Source organism: Xiphophorus couchianus, chromosome 12 (genome assembly GCF_001444195.1).
Source record: "Xiphophorus couchianus chromosome 12, X_couchianus-1.0, whole genome shotgun sequence".
In the NCBI taxonomy this organism is placed as follows: Eukaryota; Metazoa; Chordata; class Actinopteri; order Cyprinodontiformes; family Poeciliidae; genus Xiphophorus; species Xiphophorus couchianus.
The window spans coordinates 21,474,684-21,495,336 of record NC_040239.1 but is presented as its reverse complement, the minus strand read 5'-3'; the positions used below and the strand labels follow the sequence as shown (position 1 = coordinate 21,495,336).

Here is a 20,653-nt window from a genome sequence, read left to right as displayed (position 1 = left end):
TAGTTATTAAGCAGTGCATTATATTCAGTTCATTATTCAAATGAGTTTAAAACGTTTTCTATTTAAGGAAATCTAGCAGATTGCATGGAGACATTGCAGTTGTTGAATATCACAATAGAAAGTCAATTACAATTATTATTCTATAACATATTGCATCTAAGAGGTTCTTTGTACTGATGATGATGATTGCAATTTGATATATTGTTCAGGGGTATTGAAAATGAGCGCTAAATCCTGAGTGCTGGTAGCAGATTGTAGAGCATTGACCAATCGCCTTCCACTTCTGTGACTTTCCAAAATTAAAAATCACGCTTTTGATGCTTACTCTGGTATTCCATGTCGTTCGCTCTGCAGCTCATTTCTAGCCTCTAGCTCACTCTGTCTAAAATAACATCTCTCATGTTTGCTACACATCTGTGCAAACCAAAGGGTTGGTAAGAAGGTAAGAAATGTAAACCACAGAACTACTTGTCACACTATAGGTGAGACATTTACTACTAAGCTGACACATTTTAGCAAGAACTTTTAGCCTGTAGGGAGTTTGGGTTCATTTTTCCTCCCTGTAAGTTGACCCTATCAACTGTCTCAGCTGCCATCAGTCTCCTATTTTGTGCATGATGAATTAGGGGCCTTTATGGTAAACTGTACCTCTTATGTTACAGTTAGAGGACATGAGGAAAAATCAACAGGAAAGGTTCTGATTATTTTAAGCAATACTCACAAAGAGAGCACCGCTGCGAGGCTTCAGAGATCACTGTTGCAGTGATTAAGTAATTAACCCATCAAACCGGATACGCAGCAATGTCCTGGGTGTCAAGCAGAAAGTCTTCTTTTTCCTCCATGCTTTTGAAGTTCAGGTTTGTAGGTTTCTACAAAGAAAATAGCTTTTAGAAGCTGGGTGTTGTTTAAATTTTAAGATTCCTTATTAAAGGAACAAAACACAAAACGCCATCCATACTCATGACAATGAAGACAGAGTAACCAAATGCCATTTATCAAAGTTAATCAAAATAAAATAAACTCTGAACTGCATAAACTGGGTACAAAACACAAAATGAAAAATATTTAAAGCAAACACAAAAAGTGTAAAACACCTGCAGCAGCTATTAGCAGTAAATTAAATTATGCTACTTCATACCTAACTAACTGATTGCTGTCACACATTAATATATAAATCAACCGGTGTATTAATTTGATCTGAATCCATTTAGCTTCCCAGAGAACAACAGCTCTCTGGAAAGATCATTTAAAAGAAATGGGAATTTGATCTATTATCCATTGCTATGATTTAATATCATAACAAGATATGAAGAGATGTCATATGAATATTATAATATATATTATTTAAAAAATTACAATGAACTTTAAATGAGTGCGTAAATCTATTTTTGATGTTGGAGACTTAGGGTTGAGTACCTTGGCTAAGGGTACATTAACATGTGGAGAGGGTGTTGGAAGTAGTTAGTATTTATCTAGTAAAGCTCTGATGCTTACCGAGATTTCATCAGACTTTCATGAAACCATGCAAGAGTGTTGTACATGAGACAAAACTGACTGAGTCAGAGAAATAATCCAGCTGCAGCTAATTCAAAGCTTCAGACAAGAACAATCAAATTCACAAAACCTAGAAAACATGTTATCAAATCCTGTGGTGACTTATGAAAACATCACTTAATGTTCCAACAGCAAAGCAACTTGATTTATATGTTATAACATTGGATTTAGACAGTACACATAGCTGGGCCAATCAGGAAATAATATTCCGCATTATCTCAGAATTCTGTGCATGGCAAAACTATTGTGGGTATGAAACTGAAATTACTGAGAAAACACTAAATGATAGGAACATTTTCTGAAGATCCTGTTGCACAGAGCTGCTAAAGAATATAAAGTAAGCTCTACATTTAAACGCCATGTTGGTTTTAGTAATTTGTTAAACGAAACAAATGCATTTGTAATAGGAAATTTCATTTTAACTATTTCATTTTAATTTTGTCTAAATAAGGGTTGATAGTGTTTTGTGTATATGAATGTTTTTCTTTTCTTTGTTACTGTGTAAGTGTGAGAGAGCCTGCAACTATGAGTGACTGAGACAAATGAAATAGTCGTTTCTGTTGGAATCCTTGTCAGCTCTCATGTAGGCTGTGGGTCTCCAACGAAAAGTCTTAACTAAACATCGTTCCCTCCAATGAGGTGAGGGGCAGCTGCATGACGGTGGATAAAGATGTGGCTCCGTTATCCACCTGGCTAATGGAGAAAAGCTCAGACTTGGGGTGTGCTCTTTTTTAGCTGTAACTATGTAATGACGTGATGTGTGTTGTTTGGGGCTCTTCTACTGACTGTGTTCAATGAGATGGGTCTTCGGACGCTTTTGCCTTCGAATAAAAAAAAAAAGACAAAGATTAATCTTTCTATAGTTATAGGAACAGACTCTCATTCTTTGATAACAGAAATTTCCACAACACAGTCTAAGGAAACAGATTTACAAAAACCTGTTTTATTGCAAAAAAGACTTGTGATGTTGGTGTTAATTGTGAAAAACTAGATTAGGCTTTAAAAAAAAGGTAAACATATGAGCCATTGTAAAATTAATTGCAACATATGAAATGAAACAATACTGAGACTCAAATGGAAATAATGACATAAAAAAGAAACTGAAACAAATCAATTCAAAGATGCATTAGACACAGAAAGGACGCTGCAGATCTGTATACTCAGACCTTTAACTACTAAACATTTCAGAATACCCAGCAGAATATCCACCACTAACAACAAAGTTCTTTAGGTATTGCTGTGATCAGTATTCACATTCTGACCCTTACTTAATTTGTCCACATGTCTTATTTTTGTAAACTATAAAAAACAGGTTGCTCATTGACTGAGTGTAAAGTCGCAACACAATATGGAAACAATGTGTTCACCCACGCTGATTAGTATGAGTAGTTTACTGTTCAAATCCACTTGTTTGATGAAAGTAAACAATCAGGAAACATCTATTTATCATAAACCTTGATCTTCACAACCGAGAGATTACAGTACAGCTGTGTCTAAGTGTTTGTTTCTCATCTGTGGTTGTCAAATCTCTGCAAGGATTCCTCCAGCACACACACACACACACACACGCCCCCACACACACAGATTCAAGTCGATAGTTTGCTGTGCATGACCTTTGGATCATTCACTTAAAAAACAGTTTCATAATTAATCTCAAAGCAGATGTTCCAAACGGACAGAAATATGCTGGATGTTTTTTTTTTATATACTATCAGTATGTGAGGGGCTTTCAAGCAGATTTATTAGATATCTTTATAATTAATGGCTGTTTAAATGAATGAATTCTGGCGTTTTAATGACTCTATCTGAGACAACCAAATTGTATTTCAACAAATTCCCAGGGTCCACTGTGATCTTTAAAAATATATACCACTAATTACTTTTATCCCATAGGCTGAAAGTTAAGTCTGCTTTTCTTTGACGTTGCCCCAAACTTTTATCCTGAAGTCTTATTTGTGTTCTACTACTTATGGAAACATATTAGCATTAAAAAATAAAATAAAATAAACAAGCACAAACACAAAGCAAGACATTTTCTTTCCAGGTTTAAACCAAACTGTGACAGTAACAAAAACAGTCCGAGTAATTCTTTAAGGGCTAAGAAAGGTGTGATCAAGTGATTTACTGTAAAGCAGCTAATCATCACCACAAACCCAGAACAAATTCCAGCTGTTAGATCTACTGACACATGATATGGACGTTTTGTTTATTATTATGATTAATGAGATGTCTTCTGTCTCTCAAACGCTTCCTCAGTGAGTTCATGAGATGCAAATGTCTTTAGATTAGTTCTCAGCTGCATCAGTGTTTTTTAAAGGATACTTTCGTTTTTAAACTTACTTATGCCATGCCCTCTCTTACACAGTCGGCTCTTTATTAACTAATTAGCTACTCCAGATATCTCGTTTAAAGTTACCTTTATTTGTAAAGCGCAATGTTTTTAGTCCTCGCCAGACCACACTGTTTTATTCAGGCGGTCATTCTTAAACTTCTCCGTAGCAGCTTTTGAAAATGTTGCGCCCTTGGTGTTGTCATTCATTTCCCTTCATCTGTTTGTCCCTTTGAAGGAAACACCCGTGCCATTCAGGGGCTGCTCTGTGGCTCTCCTGCAGCGGGACGGGTCGTGTCTGTGCGTGTTTACTGTCTCTGTGGACGCGCGTCTCAGCCTCAGTCAAGCATTGCTGGTTGGCGCCGCTGTCTCCCCACTTCCACAACATCAGGTGTAATGTTACTGTTTGTTGTGGCCTGAGCTCGCTAATAACATGGCTGGACAACAATGTCGGCGGTAAAGCTGTGCGACATCACCCGGGGATCACTCAACCCCCTTTGGACCTGCAGCGGTGGCCGAGTGGTCGAAGTAACGCACCAAACGTTGTGTGTTTAATTCTGTTTCATTTCATTTTTGTTTTATTTTACATAACTTTCCCTTTTTTCTCCCATTTTCTCACTGCATTGTATTGACTTGTATTTTCTTTTATTGTTAGCCAGCTGGTTTTGTTTGTTGCTTGAAATTAATAATTTAACAACAAAAAACTTTTTTTTTTTTAAATGCCTTGTTAAGTAAATAAAAACCTGTTCACCTTTCTGAGAAATAAAGACCATTTTGATATAACTTTGGTTCTTGTTGATGGCCACACATTACTTAAGTGCCTCCTACATCTTAATTGGGGTTCTTAATTACACCACCACATTGACAGAAGGGCGGATGTGATGATAGGTGTTCCTGTAAGATGAGAAGATGGGGGAGCCGCAGAAGTGTGCGCGCAGTCTCCCCGGGTGTTGGCCCCTGTGTCTCAGACGGACTGATTTCTATCTCACTTGTTCATTAGCAGGACCTTTGGATGGTTTAAATCCTCCGAGGCCCCTCACTTATCAGTTAGTGACGAGTTTCGCCCGGCAGCGCCTTCGGGACCAGCTCCAGCACACCAGTGAGTAAAAAAGAAATAAAAAATTAAAAAAATAAAGTTTCAAACGCCCGCAGCAAATGATGAGGATGCATCCCAGTTCCACCACCTCCACCCCGTTCTCTGTTAAGGACATTTTGAAGTTGGACTACCACCAGAACGAGTATGAAAATGATCTTCAGATGATGGACCAAGTGGTTCCGATGCGTCAACATCAGCTGATGCGCGCTGCCTCCAAAAGCGACAGGTTTTATGACTCTCAGTCTGAGCGGTGCGTTTATGGGATGCAGGAGAAGATCGCCGTTCACAGATCAGCAGCAGAGGAGGAGATGAATAAAAAAGGTGAAACTAACATAACTGTTACTAATAATAATGATTTTTTTTTAAATGCACTTATGGTTTGTTTGGTTCCATATACCAGCATACCCACACTGTTTCATATTTTCGTTATTTTAGTGTATTATTTTATTTTTGTAAAATGCATTTTCATTTTGTAAACAATAATATGTAGACAATGCATTTTACAATTTTATCCAAAAGTCTAAAGTAGGTTAGTCACCTATTTATCAGCCTGAACAACAAATTGTGGCCAAAAACAGGAATAAACAGATATGTTAATGTTTCTTTTTATACAAAAGTAACAATTTAGGAACTAATTTAACTTAGGCTTTAAATTCTGACCACCACTGTAGTTTTGAAATGTAATTTATTATTTTCTCTTTTTGCTTGTACAAGTCCAGTTTTAAACATGTGACAGTAGATGTGTGAACGTATTTAACAAACTATTCAAATGTAATCATTGAATCTTAAAATAAAGTTTTCTGTTGTATTTTAGCAAACTGAGATGAGTATGAATGACCCAATTTTAACTTCATATTGACTTAGCCACAACGAGCAATAAAAGTTCACTTAAATTGTATTAATCTAAACAAATCAGAAACTATCAAACAAAACAAAAAATAACCATGCACAATCAACATGTCAATACAAACAAGACAATGGCTGGATTTAAAATGTTTGAATTAAGAATCATTTTTCTTTCTATATATTTAATACCACCAATCTCAGAACGATTAATACAGATTACACGTATTCATCAGGAATACTGTTTCACTACTGTATTCATTAGTGGCCACACAGTTCATGGATGCAGACTATCAACTTTATTGGCTGGGCTCCTTCTTAGCACGACAGTCCACCCTAATGACACCTTCGGTGTTCGTTTCATGAAATTATCTATCCTAATCTCCAATGTTAAAAAGGGGGGGAAAAAAACCCACAAACCATTCAAGTTACCATACTGCAAAAATTCAAGTTACTATATCAAGGTGGCTGCAGCCACCTTGATATAGTAACTTGAATTAACAGCTTTACCATGGTAAAGCTGTTTCCATACAGCTAAAACATGCATACACACAGACAACTAAGCTGCAGGTTATTTAAAGGTTTTACTACAGCATTTGAAATACCTCTTATGGTATATTGGTTTTGAGCCCTAGTCCTCAGGACCCACACTATTCTGCAGGTTTTATGGGATTAAAATTAGAAAGGATTCCTTAGATATGGGACACTTGCTCAGATTGTATTGAAAGTGATGATGATGATGATGTTCCTAACAAGAAAATTCTGCTTGAGGTCCCATTCAAACTTTGTCTGTTTTATGTCTAAGACATAAAATGCAATTGAAACAATAACAAATTTAACTCGGTGGCCGGTAAATTTTGATTTCTGACCACTAAAGAAATAACGTAGTTCATCATCAACAGCTGCCTTAAACATGAAACTTAGCACATAAATATATATAGTACATACATAGCCGGAATTAAAGTTTGTGTCCAACTCTAATTGAATGACCTTTTTTCCTCGCTGCAGACAAGTGCGGCCCCGGCTCTTCGCCCGTCTGTGACAGTGACGCTAAAAGCAGAAGCAGGCTGCGCCGGAAGCCCCGGGTCCTCTTCTCTCAGTCCCAGGTGTCCCAGCTGGAGAGGCGCTTCAGGCAGCAGCGCTACCTGTCCGCCCCGGAGAGAGAGCACCTGGCCGAGACTCTCAAACTCACCTCCACCCAGGTAAAAATCTGGTTTCAGAACCGGCGGTACAAGTGCAAGCGTCAGACGCAGGACAGGTCCCTAGAGCTGGCCGGGTTCCCACCCGCACCGAGGCGGATAGCGGTGCCAGTGCTGGTGCGGGATGGGCAGCTGTGCGGCGCAGGTCCCTGCCATTCGGGGCCTTACAACGTAACTCTGGGACACTACAGCCCCGTGTTTGACAGCGGAAACAGCGACCTGTACGGCTGCGGGTACCACTGCGTGTCCAGCTGCAGCGGCCAGCTGTCGGATTCAGCTGACTCTGCTCCGCCAGCTTCAGGCTTCTTTACTGGGTGTTAGAGGCTGGTGATTTACACATCTTCACTACTTTCACTGCTTTCCGCAATTGTAGCTACCTCAAGTTCATATATAATTATTTTATTTCTATTTTGTTGTTTATACTATCATTTAAATTGCATTTTCAATAAATAAAAAATAAAAATAGATTACGTTTGTTTATTTTGTTATTCCCTCCACCTCTAGTCGTACTCCCGGGCTGTGGACCCTGCATGGATAAGCGGGTATAGAGAGCCCGTGGTGTTTATTCAACTCTTTACGCATGCGTGAATCAAATTTTACGGCTTGGGGTATCAGAAGGCGTTTGACGAGCTTCACAGTTTTATCAAGGGCAACCATCGAAGAGCTAATGGACGAAGACGAAGCGACATCCGACCTGGCAGAGCTGCTTTATCAAACCGAGCTCGTTATTGTCCCATTCACAAACCCACAGAGTGCAGAGTCGCTGATAAGGCCAGAGAGCCTGTCTTGTCTCGCGGCTCCTGCTTGGTAAACAATGCCTCAGACTGAGTGGCTCTTAAACTTTTTCAAACTTTCAAGAAGAGAGGTTGAGAATTGGATCTGTCACTCAATCATGAGCTGATTGAGTGGGGAGATGTTCCACAGTCGTTACAGCCTGCTTGTTTCTTTTCAGATTATTTGAACGGGTGGAAATAGTTTCAGTTTCTCGGTTTCTCAGTAAAAGAAAAAAAAAAAACAAAGTGTGTTTTGATGTAACTTTGAATGGCTGAGATTTAAAGAAAGGAAGCACTTCCGCACACAAGCTGAAGCTGCATCTCAGCTGCCGAGATAAGAATGAAGCTGTAGACAGAGAGGAGACGGACTGATCATCAGATAATAATGTCTGTGGTGGGGTGTGTGGGTGCTGGTTGGATGGATAGATTTGGGGTGTGTGTGATAGTTCTCCTTTTGGCAAATGAGAGAAACTCTTAAAACAAATGTTGAAACAGTTATTTCCTGCAATTAGGTCAGAATAAAAGGCAAAACAAATAAACGAACAACAAATAAAACACTGAACTGAAACACATAAATAAAAGGGTTTTGTAGAATAGAATAGAATAGAAATAATCTTTATAGTCTTTCAGTGAGGAAATTCAGGCATATCCGCAGCAAATTGGCAGACATTAAGGGATGGAGAATCATGCAAAAATAAAAATAAACAAAAGTGATAACATTGTGTGCAGAAAGAGCAAATTGAAAAAATACTGTACAGTTATAAAATAGCACTGGCTGCTCTATGCAAGCTAAATGTCAGTACCTTTGAGGACAGCTATGGCAGTAACATCAGAAAACGTCTGAAGGTGGAAGCCTGGAGGGTTAATGGAGAGAGTAGCTTGTAAAAAGTATAGTCACTTACTGTGAGCAACCAGTGAGGTAGTCCAGTATGCACTGGGACATGTGGTGGTCCACTGGTGACGGTACCAGTGGACACTCAGATATCCTGGCTAGACGGTATTAGAGACACTGGAGCACTGAAAGAACAAGGTCTTCTGTTGATGTTCACTTTAATATAAAATATTACCTTTAAAAAAACATTTAGCTTAGACTGACATATGTTGTGTTTGAGTCTAAGGTAATATTTTTGTTTTTGTCATTTGGGCACTGAACAAGTCTTACACAATATGTATGCAGTCAACTGGACACGGACACAGCCTTAGTGTGCAATGTGGTGGCAGGCATTAACAATGAATAGCAAACCCTGATTAAAGCAAGGCATCATACTCATTGGAGTTGTAACTGTTTCATCAATTGACATGCTGCATTTCAAAGGTTGACATTTCAGTCAAGTGGGAGTTTTATGTCTTTAATTGTCATTGATATGACCCACATAAAAACAGATGGCATAATAATATAATAAAATCACTCAATAAATAAATCAGCATTATTAAAAAGTCTAACACCATAAAGCTAATGTGTGATCATATAAACTGAGAACAACTGAGACCAGCTCCTCTTCTACTTTGAAAGTCTGACTGCAGAGGGTATTAAAATGTTTTAGCAGCTGAACAGTCTTTCTTTTGATACTTCATGTATTCCACATGATGACATTGTGAAAGGACTTGTGATTGTCCCTGTTGCTAAGAGCATATTTTGAATAACTTAATTAAAAAATACACTCACAAACTGATCAGATTACAATTTGTCACAGCCGACGAACAGAACGGCTGTAACAGCCGGAAACTTTCCAACTTTTCAACTTTCCAAAGTTTGCAAATTTTGGAAACTTTGCAAATTTTCCAAAGTCGGTATCTGGAACAACAACAACAACAAAAAAGCGTCATCTTTTATTGTAGTTAGAAAGTTTGACATGTAAACACGGCCGAACGGCTTTTTAAAGACAAAAATGGACGGGGCTTGATTACGTTGTGGAGATGAGGGTCCATTTAAACGAGGGATGACGCGAGTTTAGACGTCAGTGAAAGACCTATTACGATTTAGTGAACTATAATTAAGTCATGCTGTTCCATCAGCTTCATGCTGTATTGCTCTGTTTTTATAACAGTATTCATGCTGGTCAGATAAGCTGTTGCATCGGAGATGATTTACAAATCAAATAACTGTGCTGCATCTAGATCATTTAACCAAAGAAATGCTAGATTTCTTACGAGCTGAATGAGGAGTAACTAGCAGTTAATTGTCTCTAACGTGTCCATTTGAAAACAACATGTTGATCTATTGTGGCGCTTTAGACTACAGTACTGCTGCAGATTTGAGGCTCCCTCTAGTGGGAGAGTACCTTCTCTTCCATCCCTTCATTCTAGTGGAACTTTTAAGTCCATGCAGACTTCAGTGTGGAGCTGGCATTTATCCATATCTGGTTTAAAGTTAAACCTTCAAATGAAAAAAAATAATAATGAAGAAAAACATATTTTAAACATTCCAGAAATTATTAAGATTGAGTTTGGGCTCAATTCTGTCCCTAATTTATAACCTGAGGGTGTTAAATAGCCTGTAAATGTCATGGCTTTATTCTTTTCCAACAAATGCAATGTCGGAATTAAAGATTTTGTCAAACAACAGTACATTTATTAAATATGCATCGCATCATCTCTAAATAGCTGAAGATGAATAAAGAATGGCATCTATGAAGAAAAAATGGTCCGAAACACCTTGTTCAGAACAAGTTTATTTTTTGAATAAAAAGGCTTACCTGTGTTCAAAATCAGTTCAGATAAACTGAACAAAATAATGTATAAGATTTTAAATAAAATGTTAAAAAAAGCTTGAATCTTACCTACATGGGTAAAAAGATAAATCATATTTATGACCTGGAAGACTCTGAAGCAGAAACATAAGCCTTTCACAACCTGTACCTCTTTAAAAGTTCTTGTGCTGAAGTAGAGAGCTTTAAATAGTCAGGTCTGATTATCTTTGTCAGGTTTTAACTAAATACTCTGCTGCTCGTGGCCTTCGTTCTCAAACACAGAGTCTCTTTGGTTGTTCCACGTAAGTGGCTAAAAACCCAAGGGACATTTTATTCAGTAGCCCCAAGGCTGTGGGACACTTTGCTGTTGCAGCTCTTTTTCACTGACTGTGGAGGTTTTTAAAATAGCAACTAAAAGTACTTTTATTTTCCCAGGCTTTCATGTCACAATTTTATTGTGTTTCTTGTGTTTGTTTCCTGCTTTGCATAGTTTAAGGTTACTTTTTATCGTACCGTGCTTTGTGATTTTATGTCTGATAAAAGCACCTTATGAATAAACTCTACTTACTTACTTAATGTTGATCATGTACCACATACAGTACTGGCCTATCATAAATCTGATGACACATCTGTTATGTCACAGAAATCGTTTAAAGAGACCATACTAGTTTTTCGTGAAGTTGTAACTCACATGACGAACACTGTTGTCAACCCGACAACAGCACAGGAGTCTGACAAATGTACTGTTAAGTTACAACAATCTCTGCCTGTCATCACAGACAATGAAATAACAGGGGAAATGGCAGAAGACTGATGGCACAGCGACATGCAGCAGCTCAAAGAAAACATTGTCACCACAAAGTTTAAACTGTGGAAGACAAATGCCTTTCTGGGCTAAAAGGTCGGAAGCGCTGCGATGTCACGTCTGATGTGCAACTATGCAGTGACATATCTACGAGGTGAATGCTTAAAACACAATACCTGACAAGAAAAGGTTGCTAGCTTAAAAAGACAGCAATCATGGGGATTGTTAGAGAATCAGAGTAAGGATCGTCTTCCTCCCGTATTGTCGCAGAATAAGGGCAGATGACTGCATCGGTGTGCTCGCTCAAAGGAGCTGTTTCAAATGTAAGACCCCCTCTAGAATAACATGTGCGCTGACTCTTACGGCTCGCTTTTGTTTATGCTTCTGTCATCACGCAGAGTGCATGAGGTTTCCTCTTCAGACACGCGAAAAAGGTTCAGAGAAAAACCAGCCAAGTTTGGGATGTCGTCCTGAAGTCACATCCTGTTTAAATACATTTAAGCAAAAATTTGCGCTTCTGCCAAAGTGAAAAAGGTTTTTGTTTTACAGAAAATACCACCCCAAAAAAACTCCGAGGGATTGTAGAAAACAAAAGAGATATGGAGTCTAGACAATAAGATAAAGGATCTCTTTACCATTCAACATACCTGAGACAGCTGTAGACAAGGTCAGGGTAAAGAGTATCACATAGAGGATCTTAACACTGTGTTGACAAGACAATAGGTTAAAGAGGAAGCTGAGTAGATATGCTATTCCAGCGAATCACCATAAGCAGCATTTAAATATGTGTGATTGCCAGTGTAATTTACATGACTAACGATATTTTCATTTTAATAAAGCAGGGATGATACAGGGCCTCGTCAGTTTCAGACTACGGCTGATGCGTGAACAGAGTCAGCAGGACCAGAAGGCAGCAATGGGGTCATGTTTATCATACCCGAAATCATGGATCGACTAATGAAGCATTAAATCCCAGAGCAACACGGACACCTCCAGTAAACATCTCAGCCGCCACAGAGAGGTCACTCTGCACCGCAGAGAACAACAAATAAACATCTAGAAACAATGAGCGCATCCATTCAGGAGCCGGCCTCAATGTGTCCAACTCATTAGTGCTCATGGAGGCCTGACCACCCACTCTGACCCCCACCCTTCCCACTCTGCCCATATGCTGCAGACAGTGGTGTCTCCCTGAGGCCACTGGGCTCCTCGTGCTGAGCTGACGGGTTTGTGGGGATTAAGACGTAAATCCATTTAACTGCTGTGGCACCAAATACTTAGAGAGTATGTGTGTCTGGAGCAGAAGGTTTTATCTTTCATCCTTTCACCCCAGGAAAGCTACAAACTTGTCTCATTTTTTTTTAAAGTATGTAACTGTACAGCACCTCTCAAAAATATTCATACTCCTTGAGATTTTTTTATTCACTCCCACAAAACAAGCAGAAACAAATCTATGTTTTATTTACAGACCAACACTAAAAAGCTCATGTTACTGTATGTAGTCCCTTGTAATTTAATCTCAATGCAAATTCAACTGTGGTCAGATGGTTGTCAGGGAACATCAGAGAAGAAACAGCATCATGAAGACTGAGGAGCTTCTGGTTATTATGATAGAGATGCAGGAGGCAAACAGTTCATGGTTTGTCACAAACGGCACAGAAAACAGGTAAGAGGAAGGAGCTCTGGCCGGATGAGAACAGAACTTTACTTTTTATCAAACATACAAAACGCTGTGAGTGGTGGAAAGCAAACACTTCACATCACTACGCAATGTTCATTGTGAACATGCACCTGGCAGCATCATGCTGAGGAAATGCTTTTCTTCAGCAGGAAAAGGGAGAACTGGGCAGAGTTTAACTACATCTGGGAAGACAGATGTAGTTAAATGCAGGAAAGTCTCTTGATAAAAAAAAATTATGTTGCAGAAGACTTAAGACTGGTGCAGAGGTTCAGCTTCCTACAGCACAAAAGCCTAAACATGAGAATCAGGGGACCAGAAAACAATGTTCACCGACACTTTCCACGCAAATTGACTGAACGTGAGCGACATTGAAAAGAAGACTGGACAAAATTTGGGTTTCTAAAGCAGGTAGAGACAAGTTCTACAAAGTGTTGAGTTAATGGGCATGCCACACCTTTCAGATTTTTACTTGTAAAATATTTTTGACAGGAATAGATCCTTCTGTCTTCCAATTATACACAGCATGGGTTAGTATATCAAAGAAAATCTTAAAGTACATTAAATTTAGTGGTTAATATCAAACTGTTTCAGTAGATTTACACGTGCAGGGAATACATACAATACATTTATACATTTATACAGGGCAAAACTATTTTGTTTAACCACAGATTGCAAATAAAAGCAGGTTGAAACAGTTTTTCAAATTATGACATAACTATTAGTTATGCACTACGCCTCATCTTGTTAATAATGTTTCAGAAAACTAGAACCAAGTAATGGTCTTAGATTTTTTCGTTGCAAGTTCCTTATAAGAAAAGCACAGAAAATCTTCACAAATACAGTATTTTTAGTGTTTTGCTTTCCATTTATTTTATTTATTTTTAGTTTTTAGATAGTTCAGAGTAAAGAATAGAAAGACATTATTTTAAAAGTGTGTGTGTGTGTGTGCGTGTCCGGGGGTGTTTGGGGGTGTGTGGGTAGGGGTGTCCGCGTGTGCTCATGGAGGCCTGTACATTCATGCATATGTCCAATTTATCCAAGCTGAAAGTTTCCAAAGAAAAAATTTGTTTCGTTTATCTGATTTTGTCTCTTTAAAAATGTAAAGACACTGCAACAAGAAATTTACTTGACAATATTTTTGTTCATACATTTTCACCAAAATCCAGTGTGTGGTGTGTTCGTGTGCTGTTGGAGATCTGTTGCCTGATTGTTTTATTGTCTGTCTTTATAAAGTCGTACCAAGTAAACACTCCAAAAAGCCAACAAAATACAAAAAAAAATTTCTGCTTTCAGTGTTTCACACTAGAAATTAATACTAAAACATCAAAACATTAGAACTAAAATATTACAACACTGATTTTGAGGAATGATAATGATTTTAATCTCTGAAATTTCAGTAAGGTTTCTCCACAGAAGTCGACAAAATGATTGTCAGCTTGACCCACCCCTATTTCACTTCAGTCTGGCTGAACCCGCCTCTTCCCTACATATAAATTGAAACCTCCTGAGAGTGTGAGAACACACACGCTGCTTTAGCAAAGCCTCGGTCTTCTGGTACCGACAGGTCTCCAATTTCTGGGATCACTGGATGGAAATGTCTGGTACAATCAAACCTGTGACGTCTTTCCTCATTGAGGACATCCTGTCCAGTAAGAACTGCAAGAGAGTGGACGGCAAATGCAGCTCGCCAAGGAGGGAAAAATGTTCCGACTGGAGAGAGGAGTCTGAAAAGTTGTCAACACACCTTTATCCTGAGGAATCCGCCTTTGGAATGCACACAGGTGAGCACCGGCATGCTTGAAATAACTGGAGGGTTAAGTATAGGGAATCTGTCAACGGTTTTGCATGCGATGTTGACGAGCTAATTCAACATCTCTTTGGGATTTAGGAAATGGTAGCAATATTGAGTTAAAAAATAGATCGCTTCAATTTGTCTATCCTGCGTAATTCATGGTGATCACAAACCTAACAAACTTACTAAAAAACTAAACAGCAGACCTATTTATATGTCTGCTCTGTCCTCTACAGAGTCTCTGGACACGTCCCATCCCGGCTCCTCAGAGTCGAGCTTTTCCTCCCCAGGAAAACAGAAGCGGTCCAGAGCGGCCTTCACGCATCTTCAAGTGCTTGAACTGGAGAAAAAATTCAGCCACCAGAAATACCTATCAGCCCCAGAGAGGGCCCATCTGGCCAGCACCTTAAGACTGACCGAGACCCAGGTCAAGATCTGGTTTCAGAACAGGCGGTACAAAACAAAGCGAAAGCAGCAGACTGCAGAGCTCTGCAAGGATGCGTACAAAGCAGACGGACTGGGCTTGAGAGAGGATTTGGTCAGAGCATCACTATTAACGTCCTTCTGCAAAGCCTACCAGTACAGACCCTACCTGTGGGACTACAGTGGAGCCTGGGGGCCAATGTTGTGGTAGAAAAGTCACGACATATAATAATTAGCCAATGCTAAGGGACTTGAAGTTTCTTTTCTTTTAAGTAATACACTTTGAACTGCCTGGATGCTTCTCTTTTCATATAATAATGTTGTCCAAAGAAGCAAGCTGTGTGTTGCATGGATGGTGACCTGAATCAAACTGTTTGGCATTGGTGACTATTTCATTAATAAATTATTTTTTGCTGAAGCTCATTTTTCTTGAAAACTCTTTGCAAAAAAAAATTATTCACAGCAAGAATTTTGTGTAATTCACAAAAATTTTAGATAACATCATATTCTATTGTGTTTTATAAAACACTTGTATTATCCATCCATCCATCCATCCATCCATCCATTTTCTGTTCACCCTTGTCCCTAGTGGGGTCAGGAGGGCTGCTGGTGCCAATCTCCAGCTAACGTTCCGGGCGAGAGGAGGGGTCAACCTGGACTGGCCGCCAGTCTGTTGCAGGGCAACACTTGTATTAGATACTTAATAATAATTAAGCTGTAAATTGTGAATTTCTCTCAAAGGAGCCGGTGAAAATATTACAGTTAGCTAAAAAAAATAACTTTTGTGTGATAACTCTAGAGGTATTTTGCTGGAATCATTTAAATCATCTGCATGAAGTTACACTTTGTGCAGTGTGAGATGTTATCTGTTGAAATTGAGGAATGAGAGCTGATTCTGTTGGAGAACCCTGATCAGATTACCTGAAGATAAACAGCATCTCAGTTTCCTGCAGATGATATCGTGGCAGTTGGGAAAAACCATTGGGAAAAAAAGAAACGTACACAAGATTGCCGAGGCAGTGGGAAGAGACATCAACACGACCTCTGGAAAGTGCAACAAAAACATGAATTGACACAAAACACGCGGTGAGCTGAAGTATGAAGATTAGACTCAGACTCTTGGGTCCAGTTTAAACTGATGCCACGCCCTGTTGTCACACACACCCAGGTGATGATGTCTTACTGTGACAGCTCGGCATGAAGCATGTCAGACGTTTTGTGTGTCAGTACTCTGATGGGCATGGTATTCTGCAAAAGATAGGAACGTGCACAGATAAAATAGTAACAGTACCTGTTTTCTTTAGGATGGTAGCTGCCTTTTGACACGAAGAGAGTGAAAGAAAGTTAATTGTTTGTTTTTGCCTTTTCTTAGATTGCACATCTACTGTTTGGTTTTGGGGGGAAAAAATGCTCTTCATGGTAATAATACAATTTCCTTGACTCCTGTTTTAATTTACTTTGAACATTTAGAAATATATATATTTTTATGGAGGACCAAAACTGGCATAATTAAAGATAAAATCAGAAATCTATATATTTTTTGTTTTTTCTTATCCTTACACATGCGTTTTAAGGAAAAACAAGCAATGTAAATTTCTGCTTTTATTTTAAAGTATGCCAGTTTTGGTCCTCCATATTCTTGCCACTCTTCCACAAACTCCAGAATGATGGAGTTTGCACCGTATTTTCAGTCTGTTCATAGATTGTCCCACCTATGAACTATAGGAATCTCTAGAACTCCTCCAGAGTTATCATGGGCCTCTAGATTTATATTAGGATAAAATTCTCCTGATATCCTGCATCTGAAGGGAGACTCTGCCTTGTTGAAATCTTTTAAACAACATATTATATATTCTTGAGGCACACAAAATCACAATAAGTTACTTGTTACTTTAAATTACACACTTTGGTTGCTAATTAGATGACCTTTACACTTTGTTTTTTATTAAAAAATGTCTGTGTAAATCTAGCTGAAAAATTAAATACCATGTAATTTTTTTTTACTTAAAATTCATGCAATATGTCCAGTAGATGCCTTATGTAAAATTACCAGTGAAAAACAATGATTTCTATCTGCAAAATAATTAAGGGGTTTAAATACCTTTACTAAAGTAAAGTGTATGCCATGGCATAGTGTTTTTCAGAAGATGTGTGCAGCATGTATGTAGCATTAAATGTTTAGAAAATGGGAAAAGGTTTATTGTAGTCTCAGTTAATAACACCATCAAAACAAGCCATGTGGAAAGAGTTGTTTAAAAATGGAGTGAGTGATGTTTCAGCCACGCTGAGAAGTTGTGTTGTTGTTGTTTGAGTAAAATGCTTTAAAGACAGACTGATGTTTTCTTGATTCAACAAAGAAAGCATCAAAGCATAACAAGAAACATAGAAAAGAAAAGAAATAACCATCAAAACTACACTGCAGACTGCAAGAGACTGCAAACCTTTTACAACCTTTCACTTAACAAATATGCAAACACAGGATATCTCTAAAGTCTTTAAGATCACAATAACAACAGCAGTTTTATCAAATATGAGGGTGTGTATCATTTTTATTTTTTTATGCTATTTGCATCCTATTAAGAAATCCACTTGTTTACTTAAAACACTGATGAATTATTTGTGAAAAAAAAGCTAAAAATCTGTAGCTTTTGGAAATGAATTTATAGTGGGATACAGTGGTGACTTAGTTCTGTCGTTAAAACTGGTGAAAAGATGGCATGCAAGATTATTAAGCTGTAAATATTTAGGAAGGGCAAGTTGGCAGTAGCATTAGTGTGAGCATAGGACAGACAGAACTGATAAAGAGAGAGCCCTCATTGTCACAAATCTGACTTTAGTGTCTAACTCAAAAGTATTTGCTTTAGAACTAAATGTATGAGGCTCATTTGTGATTTGGTTCAGTATGCAGGGTTAACATACAATAAAATAACATTTATATAGAGGAAGTATATCTATGAAGTTATGAAACCCACAGGACATTATGAAAACTGAGACATCCTGCTAAAATTAACATGGCTTCTAAAATGTTTATTCATTTTCTCAAACTGAAGTGAACTGTAGCTGAGCTCTTCCCTAAGCCCTCAGAGTAAACAGGTAGTTTGACATGAAGAGGGCAGATTGCATCTGTTTTGACGACACTGAAAATCCGACTGCATCTCGGTGTCTCTCAGGCCGTATAGGAGGCTCATCAGATAAAGGAGCTCATAGAAGGTTGAAGTTGGAGGTGAGCAGCACGGCTATTATCACAGTCACTGTTTTGTAATACCTGCATTTCCGTGGGCTCAAAGGGAGACGGTACATTGAATCCCAAACAGAGCATACTTGCAAAAACACCAGGTTGTCTTTATCGTTCATTTTCAATCTTCTCAGGGGAGTGACTCTGAAGCTCTCTCTGGGCCATCTGGATTTACAGGATTTGCAGAGCAAGCAAGTGAGGGTAAGTGGGTAAAAGTAGGTTAAAGTCAATTATATCAGCATATATATATATATATATATATATATATATATAGATATATATATATATACGGTACAGACCAAAAGTTTGGACACACCTTCTCATTGAATTCAATGAGAAAGTGTGTCCAAACTATATATATATATATATATATATATATATATATATATATATATATATATATATATCAGCAGAATATGAAACAACGACAGTTCTAGAAATCCCCACCAAATTATGAAGCATGTGCATGTAGATGTGACTCATGTCTGCTAAACAGCCTAGCAGGACCAGAACAGTAAACTCCTCAAGGTCCTCGATCCTCATGATGTCGTGATGTGAACTCTTTAAGCAAAGCAGTTTTTGTTAAAAGCACTTTCTAAAAAAAAAATAATAATAATAATAACTAAAAAAAAGATGCATGCCTATCAAAAATGTAGAGAACTAATGCGGTACGAGAAAAGAAATCAGTAGCTGATATGAATATACAATTCTGTGGTTTGAAAGAATGATGTGATGTAACTTCTGAGAGTATTTCTGAAGAGGATTAATCTTAATCTTAGAAGTGAGTCATGCCTTGCTTACTGTGCTATTTTGGTGGTCTGATGTGCTCTGTGCACACTGCACTGAAGTTCACTTCAAGGTGGTCAATGATGCTTTAACAAACAAGCAGATCTTTCCTGCAGATGAGCAAAAAAGTAACCCTGACCACAAAGACAGTCTTTGTTTGTGCTCCAATATGCCGTGACTGTCTCACAAATTTGTTGGAGATGATAAGGAGGTTTAACGCGGCCTCCATCTACTCATGGGAGCTCTCAACAAAACTTCCTCGGATATTGTAATTGGATCCCTCATGTTGCTCATCCAGCAGAGCAGCTGCCTTTCTTCTCCCATCAGCAGATACGCCACGGAGCATCTAACTCTCCTGATGGCTGATGCCGATTGCGCTGCTGCAGGCACTGGGAGAAACATGCTCTAAGACATGCAGGCCCCGAGATAAAGGTCATTTTCCTGTTATCTTTCAGATAATGTTATAAAGTGGTAAGAAAGTTTACTGCAGATTACAAAGATTAGAAAAAAACATTGTAAGATGGAGGATGTGGATGAGAGGGGCATTTATTGTGCGCTTCAGATAAACAACCGACTCCTGGACGAGGGCGAAAGCTAAACACTTCAGGTTTATAGAATCGGTGTACGTGTCCATAGACATGTTGCCGGTATCAGCTTTCTTCTTTATCTACAATTAACATCTTTGTCATCAGAACATTTTAGGCAGAAGTAAAGCAGTTCTGTAACAAATGGTGAATGGAAGCAGCTGAAAGTCTAATTTTCCTACACATAGTCAGTGATTTACTGTATATGTGAGGGCTTCAATGCACCATGGTGATGTAGATGTCAGACATTCTTGTGAGGACATACGACTCATGTTCTACGTTTGCATCCTGACGCTTTTCTCATAACATTATGTGGCCTTCCAAAGTTCTTTCAAGCTAATCGTACACCTGTGGTGGATGGGAGAACTACCGACTATGATGTCACAGCAGCTACAGTTGCAGTGTATAGGTATATTTTTTTAATATTTGTTGAAACTGTCACCATGTCATGACAGTGTGTTATAAGATAGATCATCTATGAAAAGATCGAAATCCTACACATGCAGAAATGATTGGCAGTGCTAAAACCCTCCTCCTGGCTCTGACTGGTTGCTTTCACATAGTCATAATGAAACTCGTGACACTGTCACAACATAGTGGCAGTTTCAACAAATATGTAAAGAAATGTTTTTTTTTTTTATAAATGTCACATACTGCCGCTTTAAACTGGCTCATTCTCAAAATGCAGTCACTGGTAACAGCTGTGAGCAAAAGCAGTGCTGTGTCTGTTTTCCCACACGAGATTCTTACTAAGTTGAGTCTGAAACAAAAAATGCTTTAAAATTACCTCATAAAACAGTCACAGATGGACTGGGACCTGGCACAAACACATCATTTCATAGTGTGAAATGATGTCCTTGCTG

At 38.4% G+C, this 20,653-nt stretch overlaps 2 protein-coding genes across 2 annotated transcripts; both read left to right on the top strand.

Moving 5' to 3' along the window:
- The first annotated feature begins 4,836 nt into the window (after positions 1–4,836).
- Positions 4,837–7,342, top strand: LOC114154460 (homeobox protein Nkx-2.5). Its single transcript, XM_075410507.1, has 2 exons — positions 4,837–5,300; positions 6,831–7,342. Exons 1-2 carry the CDS (start codon positions 5,039–5,041, stop codon positions 7,340–7,342), a joined length of 774 nt encoding a protein of 257 aa, XP_075266622.1. The 5' UTR covers positions 4,837–5,038.
- Positions 7,343–14,501: 7,159 nt separating this feature from the next.
- Positions 14,502–15,562, top strand: nkx3-1 (NK3 homeobox 1). The gene is made up of 2 exons (XM_028034669.1): positions 14,502–14,751; positions 14,999–15,562. The coding sequence occupies exons 1-2, from the start codon at positions 14,559–14,561 to the stop codon at positions 15,394–15,396; spliced, it is 591 nt and encodes a 196-aa protein (XP_027890470.1). The 5' UTR covers positions 14,502–14,558; the 3' UTR covers positions 15,397–15,562.
- The last annotated feature ends 5,091 nt before the right edge of the window (positions 15,563–20,653 follow it).